General features: G+C 42.6%; 1 protein-coding gene across 4 annotated transcripts in view; it reads right to left on the reverse strand.

Annotated features, from left to right (window-relative positions):
* Nucleotides 1–347: 347 nt before the first annotated feature.
* Nucleotides 348–27,248, reverse strand: part of LOC123751622 (NFX1-type zinc finger-containing protein 1-like) — a 311,404-nt gene continuing 284,503 nt past the window's right edge. For 3 of the 4 annotated variants that reach the window (XM_069304304.1, XM_069304303.1, XM_069304305.1), the window contains exons 10-13: nt 23,289–23,400; nt 15,871–16,088; nt 10,112–10,353; nt 348–1,321 (exon numbers count right to left, since the gene is read on the reverse strand). In XM_069304304.1, the coding sequence (XP_069160405.1) occupies nt 594–1,321; nt 10,112–10,353; nt 15,871–16,088; nt 23,289–23,400 (1,300 nt within the window). In that variant the 3' untranslated portion in view covers nt 348–593. The remainder of the gene's footprint in view (nt 1,322–10,111; nt 10,354–15,870; nt 16,089–23,288; nt 23,401–27,248) is intronic. The other variant, XM_069304306.1, reaches the window with a different exon arrangement.

The raw sequence follows: 27,248 nt of genomic DNA on the forward strand, positions 1-27,248 counted from the left end.
ATATTTTATATGATAAAAAATCAACATACACTTGATATACATGTTTGTTGTTTGGATTGCTGTGTTAATCATTTAGTAACATATAATAACCCTTGGGCTGCAATCGGTGCCCCCAAAAAACTTACTAAACAGAATCACTGAATCACCTGTCACTAGTCCGGTGCATCAAGTAAAATGGGGTGACCCATATTGTTAAACAAGCTGTGGTGGATAAAATAGCTTTTATGTTATGACCATTAGCAGTGCAGGCCGTACATCTGTCAGACCTTTGGAATAAAAATTACCTGTTATATATTGTACGTGTTGTCTGATATACGCTTGAAACAGAAGGAAATAGAGTGACAGTGCAGGTTTCATACTATTCATTTGTTATACACTTAGAGAAGATTACAACAGAGAGACCGACACATAGTAACATCGCAGGTATTGTATTATAAATCTACCATAGCCATTATCACGTCTCATTACCACACAGAACATTCACAACTGTTTAGCTACATTATCTGAAAACAACACCAAATCATAAAATATAATATATCTCAAAGCAAATCATTTATATTAAAAGTACAAATTTATATAACTCATCCTGGAAACTAGACAAAGTCAGCAACGTCATAATTTGCCATGTTATTTTGTTCTGACCATGCGCTGTAAAGGGCACCATCCATTTCTGAAGCAACGGCATTGTCACCTCTAAGGTGATGCCTTTCACCGCCAATGGTTGCATCACATTCAGGACATTTACTCTCTACCATAGCTCCTCCACATTCAGATATGCAATATATGTGACCATTCGGACACTTGTACCAATGGCCTTGCTTGAACCCCATAGCACTGAGTATCTCCAATCTCTCTTCATTGCTGATTCCAAGTCCACCAACGAATTTTTGACTCTCTTTCAAGAGGTTTCTTGCTGCACTTTCTCTTTTTTTGTCAAACTTAACTGTCGTACTCAGCAGCCCTGATAATTCTCTGTATATATTCATTAAGGCCACATTTCGACACCCAGCATATTTCTCAGTCAGCTTCCAGAAGGCGGGCAAAACTGAGAGGCGCTGAAGTTCACAAGTAACTTCTTCCATTCTTTGTGATGAAATGCGGAGTTGCTGCCTGAAGACTTGATGCACAACAAATCTGACTTTTTCCAGTATATATCTTGAATATTCATTATCTTGTTTAAGCACTGAGTTTGCTTTTTTTAGGACCTGAACTTGGAATTGAAGGAGATTTAGTTCAGAATCACAAAGGTGCCTAAAGTTTTGAATAACAGACGTTTCTAACATCTTCAATTCCATGGTAAACTCTGAATCCATTTCAATATCTGTAATGAAAGATGGAAAATATGCATTAAAACAGTTGACTATATACAACTTAATATTAATTTTCAATATGAATAATCCTCTCAGGGCTGAGAGGATTATTCATTCATTGATTTTACAGCCCGTTTTCGTGATAACATAATCAAACAATATGCTTTGTTTAATCTTAAATAAAATAATTTTGAGACAATTGAGTGAATTGAACTCGGATTCTGGTGGTTCGCAGACACCTGCCTTAACCGACTCTGCCACGATTATATAAATGTCGACCAACCCGAAACTCTGCTGAATTCACTGGCAGGTTCTGGGCACCAACTGGAGCCCAACCAGGGTTTTACAGTCGACCCGACCACACTCTTTCCTATGGTACTGGCGTTCACACTCGTGCGTCACATTCAAATTACAAAGAAATCGCATTAGCGTGATGTATGAATGAGAAAATCTGAATTTGGAATACCAAGCATGTGGGTTCGAGTCCTCCTTCAAAACTCCTACAGATTTTCTACATGCATGTATCCCTTATGTGTACATATATAGAGCACTTTGTGTAAATATGCGGTGGGGTTTATATTATGTAAATCATCAAGAAAATAAACATATATATAGTTTTCAATAGGAAATTTTCCTCACACCTGATGCCATTGTTCACTTAACAGTAAAATTTACCTGGGATGTCAACTCCAGTGGAAGCCATACGGCAATAGGTCTCTCGATTGCCTAGGGTGCAATAGGTCTCTCGATGGCCTAGGGGCGCAATAGGTCTGTCGTTGGCCTCGGAGTGCAACAGGTCTGTTGATGGCATAGGAGTGCAATAGGTCTGTCGATGGCCTAGGAATGCAATAAGTCTATCGATTGCCTAGGGTGCAATAGGTCTGTCGATGGCCTAGGGTGCAATAGGTCTGTCGATGGCCTAGGGTGCAATAGGTTTCTCGATGGCCTAGGAGTGCAATAGGTCTCTCGATGGCCTTGGGTACAATAGGTTTCTCAATGGCCTAGGAGTGCAATAGGTCTGTCGATGACCTAGGGTACAATAGGTCTGTCGATGGCCTAGGAGTGCAATTGGTCTGTCGATGGCCTAGGGGGCAATAAGTCTGTCGATGGCCTAGGGTACAATAGGTCTGTCGATGGCCTAGGAGTGCAATAGGTCTCTCGATAGCCTAGGGTGCAATAAGTCTCTCAATGGCCTAGGGTGCAATAGATCTGTCGATTGCTTAGGGTGCAATAGGTCTCTCGATGGCCTAGGGTGCAATAGGTCTCTCGATGGCCTAGGGTGCAATAGATCAGTCGATGGCCTAGGATGCAATAGGTCTATTGATGGCCTAGGGTGCAATAGGTCTGTCGATAGCCTAGGGTCCAATAGATCAGTCGATGGCCTAGGGTGCAATAGATCTATCGATGGCCAAGGGTTCAATAGGTCTGTCGATAGCCTAGGGTCAAATAGGTCTGTCGATGGCCTAGGGTGCAATAGGTCTGTTGATGACCTAGGAGTGCAATAGGTCTCATGATGGCCTAGGGTGCAATAGGCCTCTCAATGGCCTAAGAGTGCAATAGGTCTGTTGATGACCTAGGAGAGCAATAGGTCTGTTGATGACCTAAGAGAGCAATAGGTCTGTCGATGCCCTAGGAGTGCAATAGGTATGTCGATGCCGAAGGGTGCAATAGGTCTGTCGATGGCCTAGGAGTGCAATAGGTCTCATGAAGGCGTAGGGTGCAATAGCTATTGCACCCTAGGCCATCATGAGACCTATTGCACTCCAAGGCCATCGCTAGGCCTCTCGATGGCCTTGGAGTGCAATTGGTCTCTCGATGGCCTAGGGTGCAATAGGTCTGTCGATGGCCTTAGGTACAATAGGTTTCTCAATGGCCTAGGAGTGCAATAGGTCTGTCGATGACCTAGGGTACAATAGGTCTGTCGATGGCCTAGGATTGCAATTAGTCTGTCGATGGCCTAGGGGGCAATAAGTCTGTCGATGGCCTAGGGTACAATAGGTCTGTCGATGGCCTAGGAGTGCAATAGGCCTGTCGATGGCCTAAGGTGCAATATAGGTCTGTCGATATCCTAGGGGTGCAATAGGTCTGTCGATGACCTAGGGGGCAATAAGTCTGTCGATGGCCTAGGGTGCAATAGGTATGTCGATGGCCTAGGGTTCAATAGGTCTCTCGATGGCCTAGGAGTGCAAGAGGTCTGTCGATGAGATATGGTGCAATAGGTCTATCGATGGGCAATGGTGCAATAGGTCTCTCGATGGCCGAGGAGTGCAATAGGTCCCTAGATGGCCTAGGGTGCAATAGGTCTCTCGATTGCCTAGGAGTGCAATAGGTCTCTCGATGGCCTAGGAGTGCAGTAGGTCTGTCGATAGCCAAGGAGTGCAATAGGTCTCTCGATTGCCTAGGGTGCAATAGGTATGTCGGTGGCCTAGGAGTGCAATAGGTCTCTATATGGCCTAAGGTGCAATAAGTCTATCGATGGCCTAGGGTGCAATAGGTCTCTCGATGGCCTAGGGTGCAATAGGTATGTCGATGGCCTCGGAGTGCAATAAGTCTGTCGATGGGCTATGAGTGCAATAGGTATGGCAATGGCCTAGGAGTGCAATAGGTCTCTCGATGGCCTAGGGTGCAATAGGTCACTCGATGGCCTAGAAGTGCAATAGGTCTCTCGATTACCTAGGAGTGCAATATGCCTGTCGATAGCCTAAAAGTGCTATAGGTCTGTCAATGGCCAAGGAGTGCAATAGGTCTCTCGATGGCCTTGGAGTGCAATAGGTCACTCGATGGCCTCGGAGTGCATAAAGTCAGTCGATGGCCTAAGAGGGCAATATGTCTCTCGATAGCCTAGGATGCAATAGGTCACTCGATAGCCTAGGAGTGCAATAGGTCACTCGATGGCCTCGGAGTGCATAAAGTCAGTCGATGGCCTAGGATTGCAATAGGTGTCTCGATAGCCTAGGAGTGCAATAGGTTACTCGAAGGACTAGGAGTGAAATAAGTCTGTCGATGGCCTAGGGTGCAATTGGTCTCTCGATAGCCTAGGAGTGCAATAGGTTACTCGAAGGACTAGGAGTGAAATAAGTCTGTCGATGGCCTAGGGTGCAATAGGTCTCTCGATAGCCTAGGAGTGCAATAGGTCTCTCAATGGTCTAGGGTGCAATAGGTCTCTCGATAGCCTAGAAGTGCAATAGGTCTCTTGATGGCCTAGGGTGCAATAGGTCTCTCGATGGCCTAGGAGTGTAATAGGTCTCTCGATGGCCTAGGGTGCAATAGGTCTCTCGCTGGCCTAGGAGTACAATAGGTCTGTCGATGGCCTAAGAGTGCAATAGGTCTCTCGATGGCCTAGGGGTGGAATAGGTCACTAAATAGCCAAGGAGTGCAATAGGTCTCTCGATGGCTTAGGAGTGCAATAGGTCTCTCGATGGCCTAGGGTGCAATAGGTCTCTCGATGGCTTAGGAGTGCAATAGGTCTGTCGATTGCCTAGGAGTGCAATAGGTCTGTCGATAGCCTAGGAATGCAATAGGTCACTCGATGGCCAAGCTGTGCAATAGGTTTGTCGATGGCCTAGGAGTGCAATATGTCTGTCGATGGACTAGGGTGCAATAGGTCTCTCGAATGCCTTGGGATGCAATAGGACTCGATGGCCTAGGGGTCAATAGGTCTCTCGATAGCTTAGGGGTGCAATAGGTCTCTCGATGGCCTAGGGTGCAATAGGCCTGTCGATGGCCTAGGATTGCAATGGGTCTCTTGTTGGCCTAGGGTGTATTAGGTCTCTCGATGGCCTAGAGGTGCAATAGGTCTCTCCATGGCCTAGGGTGTAATAAGTCTTTCGATGACCTTGGGGGTGCAATAGGTCTCTCGATGACCTAGGCTTCAATAGGTCACTCGATGGTCTAGAAGTGCAATAGGTTTGTCGATGGCCTATGGTGCAATAGGTCTATCGATGGGCTAGGGTGCAATAGGTCTCTCGATGGCCTAGGAGTGCAATTGGTCCCTAGATGGTCTAGGGTGCAATAGGTCTCTCGATTGCTTAGGAGTGCAATGGGTCTCTCGATGGCCTAGGGTGCAATAGGTCTATCGATGGCCTAGGAGAACAGTGGGTCTTTCGATGGCCTAAGGTGTAATAGGTCTCTCAATGGCCTTGGAGTGCAATAGGTCTCTCGATGGCATAAGGTGTAATAGGTCTATCGATGGCCTAGGAGTGCAATAGCTCTCTCGATGGCATAGGGTGCAATAGGTTTCTCGATGACTTAGGATTAGGAGTGCAATAGTTTTCTCGATGGCCTAGGGTACAAGAGGTCTGTCAGTGGCCTGGGAGTGCAATAGGTCTCTCGATGGCTTAGGGTGTATTAGTTCTCTCGATGGCCTAGGGTGTAATAAGTCTGTCGATGGCCTAGGGGTGCAATAGGTCTCTCGATGGCCTAGGGTGTAATAAGTCTGTTGATTGTCTAGGAGTGCAATAAGTCTTTCGATAGCCTAGGAGTGCAATAGGTCTCTCGATCGCTTCTGAGTGCAATATGTCTGTAAATGGCCAAGGGTACAGTAGGTCTCTCGTTGGACTACGGGTGCAATAGGTCTCTCGAGGGCCTAAGGTGCAATAGGTATGTCGATGGCTTAGGAGTGCAATAGGTCTCTCGATGGCCTAGGGGTGAATAGGTCTCTCGATGGGCTAGAGGTCAATAGTTCTCTCGATGGCTTAGGGGTGCAATAGTTCTCTCGATGGCCTTGGGTGCAATAGGTCTGTCGATGGCCTAGGAGTGCAATAGGTCTGTCGATGGCTTAGGAGTGCAATAGGTCTCTTGATGGCTTAGGGTGTATTAGTTCTCTCGATGGCCTAGGGTGTAATAAGTCTGTCGATGGCCTAGGGGTGCAATAGGTCTCTCGATGGCCTAGGGTACAATAGGTCACTCGATGGCCTAGGGTGCAATAGGTCTCTCGAAGGCCTAGGGGCGCAATAGGTCTCTCGGTGGCCTAGGATGCAATAGGTCTGTCGATGGCCTATGAGTGCAATAGGTCTCTCGATGGGTTTGGTGTGCAATAGATCTCTCGATGGCCTATGGGTGAATAGGTCTCTCGATGGGCTAGTTGTCAATAGTTCTCTCGGTGGCTTAGGGGTTCAATAGGACTCTCGGTGGCGTAGGGGTGCAATAGGTCTCTCGATGGCCTAGGGTGCAATAGGTCTGTCGATGGCCTAGGAGTGCAATTGGTCTCTCGATGGCCTAGGGTGTATTAGGTCTCTCGATGGCTTAGGGGTGCAATAGGTCTGTCGATGTCCTAGAGAGCAATAGGTCTTCCTATGGCCTAGTGTGCAATACGTCTCTCGATGCCCTAGGAGTGTAATAGGTCTCTCGATGGCCTAGGGTGCAATAGGTCTCTCGATGTCCTAGGAGTGCAAGAAGTCTCTCGATGGCCTAGGGTGCAATAGGTCTCTCGATGGCCTAGGAGTGTAATAGGTCTCTCGATGGCCTAGGGTGCAATAGGTCTCTCGATGGCCTTGGAGTGCAATAGGTCTGTCGATGGCCTAGGAGTGAAATAGGTCTCTCGATGGCCTAGGATGTAATAGGTCTCTTGATAGCCTAGGAGTGCAATAGGTCTCTCGATGGCATAGGATGCAATAGGTCTCTCGATGGTTTAGGGTGCAATTGGTCTCTCGATGGCCTAGCGAGCAATAGGTATGTCGATGGCCTAGGAGTGCAATAGGTCTGTCGATTGCCTAGGTGTGCAATAGGTCTGTCGATAGCCTAGGAGTGCAATAGGTCACTCGATGGCCTAGCAGTGCATTAGGTCTGTCGATGGCCTAAGAGTGCAATATGTCTGTCTATGGCCAAGGGTGCAATAGGTCTGTCGATGGCCTTGGGATGCAATAGGTCTCTCGATGGCCTAGTTGTCAATAGGTCTCTCGATGGCATAGGGGTTCAATAGGTCTCTCGGTGGCCTAGGGGTGCAATAGGTCTCTCGATGGCCTAGGTTGCAATAGGTCTGCCGATGGCCTAGGAATGCAATAGGTCTCTTGATGGCCTAGGGTGTATTAGGTCTCTCGATGGCCTAGAGGTCCAATAGGTCTCTCCATGGCCTAGGGTGTAATAAGTCTTTCAATGGCCTAGGGGTGCAATAGGTCTCTCGATGGCCTAGAGTGCAATAGGTCTGTCGATGGCCTAGGAGTGCAATAGGTCTCTCGGTGGCCTAGGGGTGCAATAGGTCACTCGATAACCTAAGGGTGCAATAGGTCTCTTGAGGGCCTAGGGGTGCAATAGGTCTCTCGGTGGCCTAGGGTGCAATAGGTCTGTCGATGGCTTACGAGTGCAATAGGTCTCTCGATGGCCTTGGCTTGCAATAGGTCTCTCGATGGCCTAGGGGTGCAATAGGTCTCTCGTGGGCCTAGGGGTTCAATAGGTCTCTCGGTGGCCTAGGGTGCAATAGGCCTGTCGATGGCCTAGGAGTGCAATAGGTCTCTCGATAGCTTAGGGGTGCAATACGTCTCTCGATGGCCTAGGGGTCAATAGGTCTCTCGAGGGCCTAGGGGTCAATAGGTCACTCGATGGCTTAGGGGTTCAATAGGACTCTCGGTGACGTTGGGGTGTAATAGGTCTCTCGATGGCCTAGGGAGCAATAGGTCTCTCGATGGCCTAGGAGTGCAATAGATCTCTCGATGGCCTAGGGTGTATTAGGTCTCTCGATGGCTTATGGGTGCAATAGGTCTCTCGATGGCCTAGGGTGCAATAGGTCTCTCGATGGCCTAGGGTGCAATAGATCTCTCGATGGCATAGGGTGCAATAAGTTTCTCGATGGCTTAGGATTAGGAGTGCAATAGGTCTCTCGATGGCCTTGGGTGCAATAGGTCTCTCGATGGCCTAGGGTGCAATAGGTCTCTCGATGGCCTAGGGTTCAATAGGTCTCTCGATGGCCTAGGAGTGTAATAGATCTCTCGATGGCATAGGGTACAATAGGTTTCTCGATGGCTTAGGATTAGGAGTGCAATATGTCTCTCGATGGCCTAGGGTGCAATAGGTCTCACGATGGCTTAGGGTGCAATAGGTCTCTCGATGGCCTAGAAGTGCAATAGGTCTGTCAATGACCTAGGAGTGCAATAGGCCTGTTGATGGCCTCGGATTGCAAAAAGTCTGTCGATTGCCTAAGTGTGCATTAGGTATGCCGATAGCCTGGAAGTGCAATACGTCTCTCGATGGCCTCGGAGTGCACTAAGTCTGTCGATGGCCTAGGGTGCAATAGGTCTCTCGATGGCTTCGGAGTGCAATGTGTCTGTTGATGGCCTAGGGTACAATAGGTCTCTCGATGGACTAAGGGTGCAATAGGTCTCTCGAGGGCTTAGAGGTGCAATAGGTCTCTCGGTGGCCTAAGGTGCAATAGGTATGTCGATGGCCTAGGAGTGCAATAGGTCTCTCGGTTGCCTAGGGGTACAATAGGTCTCTCGATGGCCTAGAAGTGCAATAGGTCTGTCGATGGCCTAGGAGTGCAATAGGTCTCTCGATGGCCTAGGGGTGAATAGGTCTCTCGATGGGCTATTACAAATACGCGAGTACATGTAGATGAGTAAAACTAAGACTCTACACAGGTACACTCAACACCCAGCACAAGGCAATTATACTTCTGGTCCTCGAGGTTGGGACACTCAGTGGTAGGAATCTTTACACGAGAGGCCACCTCCTGGTCTAATCCACTTCCACTCCCTCCTCATTCACACTCTCCTCGTTATTCCCATTCCAAATTATTCCCCAATATACCCAAATCCCTATTCAAGGTACACATTCCCATTCCTGGTCTGGCTCAAAATGCAAAAAAAGGGGGTTTCTTCAGTCTACTTTCTCCTACTGTCAAGGTGTGTTGTACAACCCACACGGACACACGGTGCACTGTACCGCCCAATTCCAGGAGGCTGCTGCCATGTCCAGTGAAGAGGTAGTGGGAGAAATGTATTTGCAGCGTCAGTCCCCGCAACACGCCATAAATCTTGCAGCGTCCGTCCCCGCAACATGCTATGACTCTTGCAGCGTCCGTCCCCCCAACACAACATGACTCTTGTAGCGTCCTTCCCTGCAATACACCATGACTCTTCCAGCGTCCGTCCCTGCAACACACACCAGGATTCTTGCAGCGTCCATCCCCGCAACACGCCGTGAATCTTGCAGCGTCCGTCCCCACAACATACCATGACTCTTGCAGTGTCCGTCCCTGCAACACATCATGACTCATGCAGAGTTCGTCCCCGCAACACACCATAACTCTTGCAGCGTCCGTCTCCGGAACACACCATCACTCTTGCAGCGTCCGTCCCCGCAACACACAATAACTCTTGCAGCGTCCGTCCCCGCAACACACCATGACTCTTGCCGCGTGTCCCCGCAACACTCCATAATTCAGAAGAGACGAACCTGTAGCTAGGTTATATGGTCTCACTCACCGAGCAAGAAACAATATTGCCAATGTCATTTATTTCTTGGTTGGCTTTTATAAACTTAACAATATACGTATTGTGCTTAACATATATTTGCTTAACCCTTATATGGTGGTTATAGATATTCACACCTTTTAGCTTGAACAAAAACAAATAACCTATTTATACCTTTATTTAATCTTTAGACCTATGAATACTGTTCTTTTAACACTCATTTTCCATGCCCCTCACATCTTGGCTTCTCACAGTTAAGCTCAGGTATTGCAAATTATACAAATAATTTAACCAATGTTATTAACACAAAAAAAAAACTCCAGCAATTTATTAATATATTTTTCTTCTTCAAATTTAATTCAAATTAATTGCAACAAAGAATAAAACTATCTTTACCTTGAATCTCTTTCAAAATTTCCTCCTTTTGAACTTGATTCTTCTTTTTGAAGTAGAGGCGTTTGACAGCTTCTACATCTTTGTATGCCTTCAGTAAGTATTCATAATAACGACGGTTATTATATATAGGTTCTTTGCAACGGGGACACATTTTCATGCCAACCTCGCCTCCTTCCTGCGAGAGCCACCCCAGCAGCCCTTCGGCCTCTATGGTGTGACCACAGTCCTCCAGCCACACAAACCTACACAAGAAAAATTTATAAATTAACTGTTCACTTTTAAGTAATATGTTACACCTGTTACATTTAGTACATGCCTGAAACGTTACTCACGTCAGTGAAGAAAAATCTCAAATCTTAATAAGCAACACAGAAATTATCGGCAGATACAACGATAACAGGAGGCTCGACATTAGCGAGGCACTACACATAATTACATTCTACCCACTTCAAGACCCCGAACCAGCACATACGCAAGCAGATAATATGTATATCCATGGTTATATACCGTGTATATACCCATTGTCTCGTGTTCTGTCTTTTCATTGATTTATTTCCTGTCACCTCACCCAAACGGAATACGGAGCATGAAAAGGATTAAATAAAAATTAGTCTCCAAAAATGTGAGAAGTCTTGTGAAATGCTTCTAGGTGTCAGACCATATATATAAAAGTGAAAATGAACTTTGGAGAGTTAATTTTTCAATTACCCTGGACAGTGAAGAAAAACGTAAGAACTATTGAGAAGATTCGTATATTATATATATATATATATATATATATATATATATATATATATATATATATATATATATATATATATATATATATATATATATATAAATATATATATATATATATATTCGTATATATATACGAACTCACACCCCAGAAGTGACTCGAACCAATACTTCCAGGAGCAACTGTTACGGCCCTCTCGGGACGCAACGGGGTCCTTACTCTGATGTTGTTAGAGGAAGATATATGTATCCGTTCCCAAGCCAGTAGTGGCTATCAAGGGATGAGATCCGTGACGCAAGTAACTTAAAGGGGAAGGGAAATAAAGGCAAAAACTTAATATAATATAATGTCCGTCACCAATAAATAATATATAAAACGGTTACACAAGGGGGGGGGGTATTAACACTATACAAGGGGATTAATCCATAATCGTTGTCTTCTGCTGAAGACTCTGGTGCCACAACTCTCGGTGCTGAGTCCTTGGTGCTTTCTTTGTGGCCACACAACGAAATATCCAAAGAAGTTGAGCCTACCCTGGCCACAGGTCAGCCAAAACACAGGTCCACTGGGGGCACCGTCGTGGAGGCCGTCAACCACACGTCCAGCTGGTCTGTTGGCAGGTACTGAGCCACCAAGGCTGGTACGGCCACTCCACGAACGATATAAGGGGTACGCCCTAGACAGGAGTCTCGTGTGATATCACAAATCACCCTCCTGTCCTCAATACCCCAGTGGATGATCGTCTCCAACCGTCGGTCCCGGGTAAATCCTTTTACTGCCACTCCACTGGCAGGCTAACACACCACAGTGTTCTTCCGGGGGGACGACTTCACAACAGCTGCAGCAAGGTTCAAGGTATGGAGACTGGCTGCCTCGGGTAGACTGACTCCACTTCCATCACAGTGGTCCCAAGTCGGCTCTGTAAGCAGACACGTCATCAATAACCGGGACACTAATACACCTCACTTACGGGCTCGGGCACAAACACCTGACGTATCCAGTCCATAGATGGCGCTGTCGTCGGAGCACCACCTCACCAGAGGTCAGGAGCGGCGGTGTTGAGCGCTGAACCAGACTGGAAACTGGTCCTCGAGGCCAGTACATGCTGTCCTCACCAGGTGTCGTCGTCCGTTTGGCGGGGGTTTCGGGAGCTGACCCACAGATGGCGTGGTTGTCACTGCTCCCGGCTCGGACGCTGGATCCGGGTTCGTAACAGCAACGCAACTGGTATGTACAAGAGGACACCTTAATCCACTCGACCATCACAACCGGACAAAAACTGATGGTAGCCGAAGCTATTTGTTTATCAGCCCGCCGACACTTGGATGGTAATCTTGGGCATAGCATTTTATCAAATAACCCCATTCTTTGGGGCACACGTGAGGAACACAAATGCAAACAAGCCTGAATGGTCCCCACGACTATATGCAACTGAAAACTCACACCCCAGAAGTGACTCGAACCCATACAGCCAGGAGCAACGCAACTGGTATGTACAGGACGCCTTATTCCACTTGACCATCTCGACCGGACAAAAGGAGTTGATAGCCGAAGCTATTTGAACCCCCCCCTTCCCCCCCGCCGGCACAGGGATGGTACATACCAGTTGTGTTGCTCCTGGCTGTATGGGTTCGAGTCACTTCTGGGGTGTGAGTTTTCAGTTGCATATAGTCGTGGGGATCATTCAGGCTTGTTCGCATTTGTGTTCCTCACGTGTGACCCAATGAATGAGGTGATTTGATAAAATGCTATGCCCAAGATTACCATCCGGGTGCCGGCGGGGGGTGGTTCAAATAGCTTCGGCTATCACCTCCTTTTGTCCGGTCAAGATGGTCAAGTGGATTAAGGCGTCCTGTACATACCAGTTGCATTGCTCCTGGCAGTATGGGTTCGAGTCACTTCTGGGGTGTGAGTTTTCAGTTGCATATTGTCCTGGGGACCATTCAGGCTTGTTCATATATATATATATATATATATATATATATATATATATATATATATATATATATATATATATATATATATATATATATATATATATATATATATGACATTGTCAGACCATGAAGGAAAGGAAGGATTAAGACTGGAATTTCCTTAAGTACTTTCGTATTTAATACATCTTCAGAAGGATGAGTTACAAGTCAGTAGATATGGACATATATAGGCAGGAGAGAGGAAGTTAAGTGAGATACAATGATAAATATATGAATTAGATTGGGTTTGTATAAATAGGTGCTGCATCGTATGGGCCAATAGGCCAATACGTAGATATTAATAACATAAGATAGTGGATATTATCATGGTATTAGTGAGACAAATGTGTATCAAAGATCCTACTCAAATCGCCTTTTAACTGATCAATCAAAAATGAATCTAAATTATACAAGCCTCTGTTAATGTTCAAATTACATGATTTTGAAATCTGTATTAAAGCAGATTCAATTATGTTTCTATTGAAAGTACTTTTAGTATTCGTTACAGAAGAAGATATCTCCCACACAATTTGGTGAGAATTTTCCTACAAATGAACAAACAAAGCATTAGACAATTGGCTATGTCTCACAGAGAATTTATGTTGCGAAATTCTGCATTTGAAATCATTAGATGTTTGCCTAACATAGAACCTATTACAGTCTTTACAAGGTATTTTATGAATGACACAATTATCACTACAAGGACTGTTTCTAACTAATTGTTTTCCAGCAGTATTTTTTGTAACTAAACAATACATGTATATCAAAAAGTTTCAAGGCCTTGACAATATTTTCAAACCCAGAATAATATGATAAACATAACACATTCTTTGGGGGAATTTTCTCACTGCAAATATTATTATAATATGTAAGACGTGCTTTGCTACAGCAAACTTCAAAAAAACTTAGCGGATAACAAAGCTTGAGACAAATAGAATCAATATTCCTAAACCCTTCAGCTAAGAGTTCTGGACTAACAACCCGAAGAGCTCTTAGATACATAGAGGAAAAATAGATTGTTTTACATTGGATCTATACCCTGAGAAATAATGAACATAAGATAAATTATTCGTAGGCTTTCTGTAAACTCTTAACTTTAGTGAACAATCTTCCCTATGAATAAGTATATCTAAGCAAACATTTATGAATTTCAGTCTCCATAGTAAATTTTATAGAGGTGACTTGATCATTAAGTTTAGCTACAAATTCGTCTATTTTTATATCAGTAGGCCATATACACAAGATATCATCAACATTTCTAAAGCATGGAATGATTCCAGGGCTAATTTTGTGAGATCCATTTCTCACAAACTTTTAAATTGCTCACCAAAATCTTGTCCCCATTATTAGGAACAATTTCCTCTTCTGGTTTGACCAATTCTTTTGAATTAGTAAACAAATTGAATAGTGTTCCAATCACTCCTGATGTCAAGTTAATCAGTTTTGACATCTGTTCTTTGTTTACAAAGGTTGATGATATTCTTGATTACCTTACTCATGAATTAATGAATCATGTTTTACTTCTTTCTGCTGATATTGTTGTCAATCTCCTTAAGCTGTGCATAAAACAAGGTAAATTTACCTTTAACAATGAGTATTATTTACAGACTTTTGGAATGACAATGGGGAATCCTTTATCGTCATTGCTTTCAAATTTGTACATGGAATTCTTCGAAAAGAAATTTGTTTCAAAAATTACCGCTGGAATCATTCCATGGTTTAGATATGTTGATGATATTTTGTGTATATGGCCTACTGATGTAAATACAGACGAATTTGTAGTTAAACTTAATGATCAAGTCACCTATATAAAACTTACTATGGAGTGTGAAGTTGATAGATGTTTGTTAGTACAAGAACTTGTACTAACAAAATATTTGTTAGTACAATAATTTGTTAGTACAAGACCAGCAGCAATAATAATTGTATATTGTATTAAAAGTTGGTAAAGGATGTCAGTTTTTTCCCGACAGTCCCTGTAGTTTCCTTGTTTGTCTTTCATTTGGTACCTTGTCTAAAGCTTTAGCAAAGTCCATGTAAACAACATCATCCGGCAGTCCTATGTCTGAGTAGCCGGTTACCGTTTCCAGAAATGTGAACAGGTTTGTAAGGCAGGATCAAATTTTTAACAAACCCATATTGCGTTGATTTTACAAAATTGTTCTCTGTGAGATGTTGGATGCTTTCCTCCCTTAGGATTCTCTCCATGAGCTTGCAAATGCGTGATGTCAAGCTGATCGGATGGTGGTGTTCTGCTGTTATATCCCTTAATTCATGCTCTTCACTTCCTTCAAACATTTGTGTGGGTGATGGAATGTCATCCAATCTTTCTAGTGTGAACACTGATGTACAGTATTCATTCAGAGTGTTTGCTGTTCTTTTATCATCCAATATACTTGGTTAGTCTCATCTTTTAAGGGTCCGACAGTCCTTTGTTTTGATTTTACTTCGTATACAGGCATAGAATGACTTTGGATCTTCCTTTATGTATTGGTCTACTTTTCTTTCTTATCTTTAGGCTATTCTGATATCCTGGGGGTGGATGAAATTAATGCAATTCTATGCATCTCACAATCAAGCATGTTCACTGTGGATTTATACCGTCTCCAGAGATTCCGTTTAGGTAATAAATCTCTTTTTACTATTTATCATCCATCTAGTTTCCTTTCTTTTCTTTCTCCTTTTTGGCACATTTCTTTGAACGAGTTCAGTAATAAACGTTTCCAAAATTTTCCATGCTGCCTACATGTCATGGTCACCTATTAGCTCCCTCCGCTCACCCTCCCAGAAACATCACAAGTTGTTGTTTCCTCAAGCGGACTCTATCACATGCTTTATAAGAAAAGAGTCCTGCACTAGGTCAAGAAGTTGATCTCCTTCTGCTTACAATGTTAGATTTACCCAATCTATTGTCTGGTGGTTAAAGTCGCCCATTATAAGAGTTTGGGCGGTTATAAGAGTTCATATTAGGAGATTAAAATGAACACACTTTATTGGTAATACTTTAACAGGACAGATACCACTAAAAAACATTTTGTTTTTACCTTGCATTTTCATCTTCTTCAGATCCAAACAAAATCTCAGTAAGTTGTTCAGTGTTGCAGGTACGGCACAGTGGTGGACAAGGCTCCCCGCAGAACCCAACACATGGGTGCCCGCATCCTAGCTTCTCAGGACAATTTTCCTGGCATGGGCTCACTGAACATTTCTCACCACAAAGATTCTTGCACTTCCGGTGTTTGCACTTCCTCACACACTTTTCCTGCACATGAAAATTTTTTAATGTTTATGATTTATTTACATAATTCAAAATGCTGTGAGAAAATATAGTTATTCACTAAATTATAGATGACGTACTTTTAAAAGATTTGTAACTGTGTTTCTAGAGTAATGATTCTGTATTGTTCTAGACGAAGTTAAGAGATACTCATCAATTCTTACCAATATAATATGAAGAGCCAAAGCTTCCTTTTATTATAATAGACTTAAAGAAACCAAAGGAAATATGAACAGTACATGGAAAAACATGTCTGACATCCTAGGGTCTAAACAAAAATCACAAAACAAGCAGATAAAACTCTCCAAAGATGGTTACCCATTTACAACAGACTTAGATATTGCAACTGAATTCAATTAGCCTCTTTTCATCAATTGGTGCTAACCTTGCCAGAAAAATCCTAGAGACCCAAACACATGTTACTACATATCTGTCAGACATATCTATACTACATCCAAACTCTCAACTCCTTTTACTAGACAGCCCGACAGATATTATATCCATAATTCAATCACTTAAAACCAAAGCTTGGAACATTAATGAAATACCATCTATTACATATAAGAGGGCTGTCCCTGCTCTTGCACTACCCATAGCTCTGCTATTCATCAAATCTCTAAAGTGTTATACTTTTTACGTTGGATGCACTCCAACATTTTCTGTCAATTAAAGTATTGGAGAAACCGTATCGCCTACAATCCTGAGAAGTTAATTCAGTATATTTTCATCGAAATTCTTGAGTATCAGCTGTATTATATTGTGCACCCTGTACATATCATAAAACGCACTACCACTGTCTGCCAAGTGCTCACACTAAATCTTAACTCTAAGAAACTCTTCAAAGATGGTTGTAAGTCACTGTTGAGTAGTGGTAAGACGCTCGCCTGGCGTCTCGCGAGCGCTTTGTAGTGGGTTCGTATCTTAACTGTAGCCTCGGTCAACCCAACAGTAAAATGGGTACCTGGTTATTAAACGATTTGGCGGGGTCGTATTCCAGGGAACATAGGATTAAGGACTTGCCCGAAACGCTACGCGTACTAGTGGCTGTATAAGAATGTAAGACCTCTTGTATATATAAATAAAACAAACTTAAGCCCCACCTAACCACTAACATGGACACTCGTGGCTCGACTGCCTACATCACAAATCTTGCAGTCATCATGAGAGTATTTACACACAAACTGCACCTCTCAAAATGATGCATGCAGATGAAAGAGTCTATGAGTGGGCCAAGTGTGAGTACAATAGGTACAAAGGTTGACCGGGTCGAGGCTACTGCGCTAGGCCTGATGAACCCTGTTCTGGACATGTATCTTCACTCACCACCTGCCTCCCCAACAACAATCCTCACAACCGACACCACCTGCTCCCCTGACAACTAACACTACTAACACCAGCAACCATCCGTAACAAATACTGACACCCCCTTGCATGCCTCCCATGACAACCACAAATACCACTTGTCTCTCCCAACAACAACTGACACCACTTGCCTTCCCTAGCAGCTTACACACTACCTACCTTCACAACACCAGCCCTAACAACTAACACTACCTACTCCCCTGACAACTTCCACTAATAACACCACAAGCCATCACTGACAAGCACTGACACAACCTGCCTCCCATGACAAACACTGACACCACTTGTTTTCCCCCTGACAACCACTGACATCACGTGTCTCCTCTGATAACCACTGACACCACTTGCCTTTCCCTGACAATAACTGACACCACTTTTCTCCCCTAACAACCACTGACACTACTTGCCTCCCATGACAACCACTGACACCACCTGCTTCCCATGACAACCACTGACACGACCTGCTTCCCATGACAACCACTGACACCACCTGCTTCCCATGACAACCACTGACACAACTTACCTCCCCTGACAACTACTGACACCACCTAATAACCACTGACACAACGTTCCTCCCCTGACAACCACTTGCCTTCCCTGACCATCACTGACCCCACCTGACAACCACTGACACAACTTGCGTCCCCTGAAAACCATTGACACCACTTGCCTCCCCTGACAACCATTGACACCACTTGCCTCCCCTGACAACCATTGACACCACTTGCCTCCCCTGACAACCATTGACACCACTTGCCTTCTCTGACAACCAGTGACACCACTTGCCTCCCCTGACAACCACTGACACCACTTGCCTCCCCTGACAACCATTGACACCACTTGCCACCCCTGACAACCATTGACACCACTTGCCACCAAGTGAGCAATATAGCAAGCAAGAGCAATCTATATAAATAAAAATGTAAATGTTTATTTGTTCAAAATCACTAATCTCCAAAAGATCTTCACCAATTGCTTTGAAATTTTCACACAACGTTCTATTTCTATTTGCATCCGAGCGGGTTTTTATATACATACTATGATGACATCACGTCTGTGACAGGAAAAAACATGTTTTTTTTTTTTAAACTGTAAAACTTTAAAACCATATGAGAGAACATACAAACTTTAACGTCCACAATGACCAGTTTGAGAAAATGTTTGCTACTAAGTAAAAAAATAAATTTGTATATGAGCATTATGTAATCAATATATTATTGTATAAACAGTTGTAATAAATATAAATTTAACTAAATTATATCTTGTACATTGTATAACAAAGATATCAGTATCACTGCTCATTATAACCTATAGAAAATACCTTATACTATTTATATCAGAGAGTTAGTTTATAGTTCATTTATTATGCACCTTATACTCATCTTGTGAGTGGTTGTGTAGGGCTCAGGAATTGAACCCCTGTTACGAACCCGGATCCAGCGTCCGAGCCTGGAGCAGTGACAACCACGCCATCTGTGAGTCAGCTCCCGAAACCCCCGCCAAACGGACGACGACACCTGGTGAGGACAGCGTGTACTGGCCTCGAGGACCAGTTTCCAGTCTGGTTCCGCGCTCAACACCGCCGCTCCTGACCTCTGGTGAAGTGGTGCTCCGACGACAGCGCCATCTATGGGCTGGATACGTCAGGTGTTTGTGCCCGAGCCCGTAAGTGAGGTGTATTAGTGTCCCGGTTATTGATGACGTGTCTGCTTACAGAGCCGACCTGGGACCACTGTGATGGAAGTGGAGTGAGTCTACCCGAGGCAGCCAGTCTCCATACGTTGAACGTTGCTGCAGCTGTTGTGAAGTCGTCCCCCCGGAAGAACACTGTGGTGTGTTAGCCTGCCAGTGAAGTGGCAGTAAAAGGATTTACCCGGGACCGACTGTTGGAGACGATCATCCACTGGGGTACTGAAGACAGGAGAGTGACTTGTGTTGTCACACGAGGCTCCTGTCTAGGGCGTTCCCCTTTTATTGTTCGTGGAGTGGCCGTACCAGCCTTGTTGGCTCAGAACCTGCCAGCAGACCAGCTGGACGTGTGGTTGACGGCCTCCACGGCGGTGCCCCCAGTGGACCCGTGTTTTGGCTGACCTGTGGCCCGGGTAGGCTCGGCATTCTCAGAGGACACGTCTTGAGGCCACGAAGAAAGCACCGCGGACTCAGCACCTAGCTTCTTGATCCAGAGTCTTCAGCAGAAGACTAATTTGTGAATAATCCCCTTGTCTAGTGTTAATACCCCTCCCCCTTGTGCACTCATTAATTTTATATATTTAAAAGGTGATGGTAATAATTATAATATTAAGTTCTTAACTTTCTTTCCCTACTCCCTTTAAGTTACTTGCGTCACGGATCTCATCCATTGATAGCCACTACTGGCTTGGGAACGGATACATTATATCTTCCTCTAACAACATCAGAGTAAGGACCCCGTTGCGTCCCGAGAGGGCCGTAACAACCCCGCAATTCGTTTAGCTAAGCAAGTTATAGTCTTGATGAGCTAGTTACAAAATACAATGCACATTAAATTCTTAAACGTATACTATTTGCTGACGATACTACCTTCATCTATTCTGACCCCAACCCCCCACACACTAAATAATATTGTCAACGATGAATTAAAAAGGGTCCACACATGGATGTCAACCAACAAACTCACACTAAACATGGAAGACTTACTACATTTTACTTGGTAGTTAATCATCAAATCAAATTCAACTTCAGAGAGACAATGTTAACGTTAGCGATAAAAATTATGGAAAGTTCCTTGGCCTATACATAGAAAAGAGACTCAACTTCAACACCCACATACAACACATAAATAAGAAAGTCTCTAAAACATTTGGTATACTCTCTAAAATCAGATATTATGTACATACCTCTGCTCTCCTCTCACTATACAACGCAACGCACTAATCTTTCCCTAACTTACTTATGGTATCTGTGCATGGGGTTCAATCACTTCAAACTACCTCAAGTCCATCATCATCCAGCAAAAATCGTAACAATAACAAACTCTGCTTTCAGACGACACTCAGCCCCTCCCCCCCTGTTTAAATCCCTAAACATGCTAAACCTAAACTCACTCTACACATTTTATTGTACCATCTACATTTACAAAACCTGGTTCTTAACTGCAAACCCTATTCTGAAACTCGCCCTAGACAGATGTAATAGGACCATAATCACCACACCAACAAATGCAATTCAGCTTCAGATAGACAATGTTAACATCAGCAATAAAAATCATGGAAAGTTCTTTGGCCTATACTTACACAAGAGATGGAACTTCAGCACCCACATGTAACACAGAGCCAAAAAAAAGTATAAAAAACCGTTGGTATACTTTCTAAAATCAGACATTATGTTCCCAACTCTGCTCTCCTCTCATTATACTACACGTTAATCTATCCCCTATCTTACATACAGTATCTGTGCATGGGGTTCAACCACTGTAAATTATCTCAAGCTCATCGTCACTCAGCCCATCTATAGCAAAAATCTGCTATCAGAACTATAATAAACTCTGCCTTCAGACAACACACAGCCCCATCGGCTTAAGTCTCTTAACATGCTAAACATATACTCCACACATTCTCATGTGCTATTTACATGTACAAAGCCTTGTTCCTAAATGCTAATCTTGATCTGAAACCTTTCCTTCACAGGTGTAATAATAACGTATGAGCACCACACCAGAAATAAATATATCTCTGATATCCCCAGAGTCATACTTAATCATTGCAATCACTCCTTGCAAATGAAAGGACCCAGTCTTTTGAACTCACTCTCTGGTGAATTACAAAACTGTCCAACCTATGCCCTGTTCAAAAGTTAAACCAAAAAGTACCTAATTTCATCGTCACAGTTTCTATCCTTGTGCTTCAAACTCACACTGTATCTTGTACTACCTACTTCCTTAATGTTAGGTCTTAGGACATATATATCTTTACCAGTATAATCACCTCTGTCAATTTATATTGTAGTTATTTGTTGATATAAAACCTTGCTACAGCGTACCTTTTCATCTTACCTGATATGTTAGATTAGGGACCTGCCCGAGACGCTATGCGTGTTAGAGGCTTTGCAAGAATATACAAATACCAATCTTATATAATCTCGCCAACTCATAGCACCTTCTTATAAATAAACTATGATTATTATTGATTAATTTCTTATAGTTTCTTTTCTAACATTTCTTCGGTAGCTGTGTTTAGTTAGTTTAAATTTATAACCGCTTGTTCTTGGAGTTCCAGGTTTCAGGAATTCTTTCCTATCGATCTTTTTCGATTCCAGTTACTAATTTTGACAGCATTAATCATTTCGCCTCTTTTCCTTCTAGTTTTGTCATATTTAATACCTCTAGTCTCTCCTCATAGCTATTGTCTTTGAGTTCCAAAGCCATTTAGTTCATGTCTTTGCAATTTTTATAATTTATTGATGTGCTTAAGATATTACAACAATACAACCACGGCATATTCCATCTTTGGTTTTACATAGGTCATGAACAATTTGTTTACACCATCGATGTATTTAAATGAAATTTAGAAATAGGAAAGTGTAGGTTATGCTTCTAGCACATTGTTCTTTAGGTGGTCCTCGGGTGACAGTTTTCTACTTAGAACCACTCCTAGATCTCTTTCTTTATCAGATTGTTTTAAAGCTTTTTCATATAATTTGTAGGTTGTGTGTAGTCGGTTTTGTCCTAGTCCATATTCCATAGCATGGCATTTATTAACATTAAATTCCATTTGGCAAGTGGTGCTTTATACATTTATTTTGTCCAGGTCTTCTTGAAGGGCATGAAAATCATCTTAAGATTTTAATTAGTATCTTAGCATCACCAGTAAACATGTTCATATAATTATGTATTCTTTCTGGTAGGGCCTTTATGCAGATAATGAACATTACCGGTGCTAGAACTGTGCCCTGTGATATTCCACTTATGACATTTGTCTAGTCCGATACATTGCCTATAATTACTGACCTCATTTTTCTGTTGTTAAAATTGTTTCTGTTATTAAAGCATGCATTTCCGTGCCAGCAATGATGCCATATATCTAATGAACTAATTTATACAGTAGTACAGAGAAACAATGTCGAGTAAAACATTTGCAGGGCTGGCCACATCTGCCTGACTGGCAACACACGGAGGGTAGGCCACCTTCTGCTGCAGCTAATGTGCTATTGACATGGTCAACATGTTTGGCCACACCTGATGATAAAACACACATAACACTATCCTGACCAGGTTTGCAGGGTTGGGCAAGCCTGCAGGTGTAGCGGCTGTGCCACTATTCACAAAAGATGTGGTGTGCTGGCCACATCTGCAGGTGCAGCGACTCTAATAGTAATGTGACCAGAAGCTGGATTCATCAAGCAGTTAAGAACCTGAACAGTTTTTCTCAGTCTCTGGCGGCTTTGTTTACATTTACTAAACAGTTTACGAGCAAGGAAACTTCCCAGTCAAATGTTATTATTGTTATAAACAGCCTCCCAAAGCTTCAGACCTCATAAACTCTTTAATGAGTGTACACAAAGCTGTCAAAGAGTAAGAAATAATGCTAAGGTCCGTAATGCTTGATGAATCCAGGTCCAGATCCTGACATGGCCAGCAGGGCTCTCCACACCTGCAGGTACAGCGGCTGTAACACTAACCTGACATGGTCTACAGGGCTCTCCACACCTGCTTGTAGAGCGGCTGTAACACTAACCTGACATGGTCTACAGGACTCTCCACACCTGCTGGTACAGCGGCTGTAACACTAACCTGACATGGTCTACAGGGCTCTCCACACCCGCTGGTACAGCGGCTGTAACACTAACCTGACATGGTCTGCAGGGCTCTCCACACCTGCTGGTACAGCGGCTATGTACACAACGCAAAGTACATGGTCTCTGGCACGGGGGACAGTCGCTGCTACAGTCAGCTTTGCATCTGTCAAAAATGTTTTATAAAACAGAATTAACAAAACGAAACTGTCATTAGCTATTTATCACATGATGGTGAAATACGTTTATTTAGTGACATTCATAAGGCTTTTGAGACCGTTATAACAATATCCTTCTGGTCAAATTGCATCACTACAGAGTGAAGGGTCTTTCCCCATTATACATTCGATCTTACCATAGTGAGAGCCACCAGTATGTTTCTGTGAACAATAATGCTACTCCCACATTCCCAGTTAATATTAGCATTCCTCAGAGAAGTATAGTTAGCCCACCTATGTTCTTATATACATCAATTGCCTACCATATTCCACACAATATCTTAAGCTAATACTATTTGCTAATGGCACAACTTCTACTTCTCAAATGCCTATCTCTTATTTTAACAATCACAGTGAATACTAAACTCAAGAATGTATACATGTAGCTGACTACTAACACAATCATCCATTAACTTGAAAAAATCATATAACAAATTATTTGGAATGAAGTTAACAATCAAACAAAACCAAGAATATATAACTCCTATTTTGAAAGCAGAGCAGAAGGGGAAATTCCTATGGATTTCATATTGATAACAAACAATTTCATTTGCAATATGTAAAATATAGTACAAAACGTACCTACAATTGTAGGAATATTTTCTATAATCATACACAATGTACCTCAGTGTTCCTTAACTACACATCTTTATTAACTCATGTATCTTTATCCCACTTACACTATCTATGGCTGGAGGATCCAAAACAATCTCGATCTAAATATCCCGAAACTTCCATCCTTTTTAAGGCTCTGAGTTTGGTGCAGTAGGTTTAATGCGTACCAGCTGTGCCAGTTGTTGTGAAGCATCTGTGCTGGCGAAAGTTCAAGCCTCCTGGTGGGTGTGTGTGTCTATAGTTGTTTAACTTCAGACTTGTGGTTTATACAAGTTAGTGCATAAAGCATAAACACCATGTTCTCTCATTTTAACAGAGCTTGATTAAAAACGTGAGTGACCTCTCACCTACTCTGGTGTTCATGTGGGGTGGAGGTATCTGGGGCTTAAATACCCCAAATTTTTCATCCTTTTTAAGGCTCTGGGTTTTGTGCAGTGGGTTTAGTGCGTACCAGCTATGCTGGTTACTGTGAAGCATCTGTGCTGGCGAGGGTTCAAGTCTCCTGGTGCGTGTGTGTGTCTAAAGTTGTTATATATATATATATATATATATATATTTATATATATATATATATATATATATATATATATATATATATATATATATATATATATATATATATATATACATACATATATATATATACATACATATATATATATATATATGTCGTACCTAATAGCCAGAACGCACTTCTCAGCCAACTATGCATGGCCCAATTTGCCTAATAAGCCAAGTTTTCATGAATTAATGTTTTTTCGACTACCTAACCTACCTAACCTAACCTAACCTAACTTTTTCTGCTACCTAACCTAACCTAACCGATAGAGATAGGTTAGGTTAGGTTAGGTAAGGTTGGTTAGGTTCGGTCATATATCTACGTTAATTTTAACTCCAATAAAAAAAATTGACCTCATACATAATGAAATGGGTAGCTTTATCATTTCATAAGAAAAAAATTAGAAAAAATATATTAATTCAGGAAAACTTGGCTTATTAGGCAAATCGGGCCTTGCATAGTAGGCTGAGAAGTGCGTTCTGGCTATTAGGTACGACATATATATATATATATATATATATATATATATATATATATATATATATATATATATATATATATATATATATACATACGTATATATATATATATATATATATATATATATATATATATATATATATATATATATATATATATATATATATATATATATATATATATATTAGTATATTTTGGTAGCAGTCTTTCCTGTAGACATATATTATTAAATATGACCGAAAAAGTAAGATTAATAATTCTAACACGAATTTTCTCAATCTTTCGTACATTACGCTTCACTGTTGGAGGTAAATCAAAAATCACTTCTCCAAAATTCATTTTTATTTCTAGTCTGACGCGACACGGGCGCGTTTCGTAAAACTTATTACATTTTCAAAGACTTCACAAATACACAACTGATTAGAACTTACGTATCTCAGATTTTATATCTACATTTGAGTGAGGTGGGAGGGGTGATGTGGCATTAACACAAGACAGAACAAGAGGGGATATTAATAGGGTATTAAAAGTATCAACACAAGACAGAACAGAAACAATGGGTATTGAATAGAAGTGTTTGTAGAAAGCCTATTGGTCCATATTTCTTGATGCTTCTATATTGGAGCGGAGTCTTGAGGTGGGTAGAATATAGTTGTGCAATAATTGGCTGTTGATTGCTGGTGTTGACTTCTTGATGTGTAGTGCCTCGCAAACGTCAAGCCGCCTGCTATCGCTGTATCTATCGATGATTTCTGTGTTGTTTACTAGGATTTCTCTGGCGATGGTTTGGTTATGGGAAGAGATTATATGTTCCTTAATGGAGCCCTGTTGCTTATGCATCGTTAAACGCCTAGAAAGAGATGTTGTTGTCTTGCCTATATACTGGGTTTTTTGGAGCTTACAGTCCCCAAGTGGGCATTTGAAGGCATAGACGACGTTAGTCTCTTTAAAAGCGTTCTGTTTTGTGTCTGGAGAGTTTCTCATGAGTAGGCTGGCCGTTTTTCTGGTTTTATAGTAAATCGTCAGTTGTATCCTCTGATTTTTGTCTGTAGGGATAACGTTTCTATTAACAATATCTTTCAGGACCCTTTCCTCCGTTTTATGAGCTGTGGAAAAGAAGTTCCTGTAAAATAGTCTAATAGGGGGTATAGGTGTTGTGTTAGTTGTCTCTTCAGAGGTTGCATGGCTTTTCACTTTCCTTCTTATGATGTCTTCGATGAAACCATTGGAGAAGCCGTTATTGACTAGGACCTGCCTTACCCTACAGAGTTCTTCGTCGACTTGCTTCCATTCTGAGCTGTGGCTGAGAGCACGGTCGACGTATGCGTTAACAACACTCCTCTTGTACCTGTCAGGGCAGTCGCTGTTGGCATTTAGGCACATTCCTATGTTTGTTTCCTTAGTGTAGACTGCAGTGTGGAAACCTCCGCCCTTTTCCATGACTGTTACATCTAGAAAAGGCAGCTTCCCATCCTTTTCCGTCTCGTAAGTGAAACGCAGCACGGAACTCTGCTCAAATGCCTCCTTCAGCTCCTGCAGATGTCTGACATCAGGTACCTGTGTAAAAATGTCGTCAACATACCTGCAGTATATGGCCGGTTTCAAGTTCATGTCGACTAAGACTTTTTGCTCGATGGTACCCATGTAGAAGTTTGCAAACAGGACACCTAGGGGAGAACCCATGGCGACCCCATCTACTTGCTTATACATGTGCCCATCCGGGCTCAAGAAGGGTGCCTCTTTAGTACAAGCTTGGAGTAGTTTCCTCAGAATACTTTCTGGCATGTCAAGAAAGTATTCTTGACATGCCAGAAAGTATTCTGAGGAAACTACTCCAAGCTTGTACTAAAGAGGCACCCTTCTTGAGCCCGGATGGGCACATGTATAAGCAAGTAGATGGGGTCGCCATGGGTTCTCCCCTAGGTGTCCTGTTTGCAAACTTCTACATGGGTACCATCGAGCAAAAAGTCTTAGTCGACATGAACATGAAACCGGCCATATACTGCAGGTATGTTGACGACATTTTTACACAGGTACCTGATGTCAGACATCTGCAGGAGCTGAAGGAGGCATTTGAGCAGAGTTCCGTGCTGCGTTTCACTTACGAGACGGAAAAGGATGGGAAGCTGCCTTTTCTAGATG

Source organism: Procambarus clarkii, chromosome 52 (assembly GCF_040958095.1).
Source record: "Procambarus clarkii isolate CNS0578487 chromosome 52, FALCON_Pclarkii_2.0, whole genome shotgun sequence".
Lineage (NCBI taxonomy): Eukaryota > Metazoa > Arthropoda > Malacostraca > Decapoda > Cambaridae > Procambarus > Procambarus clarkii.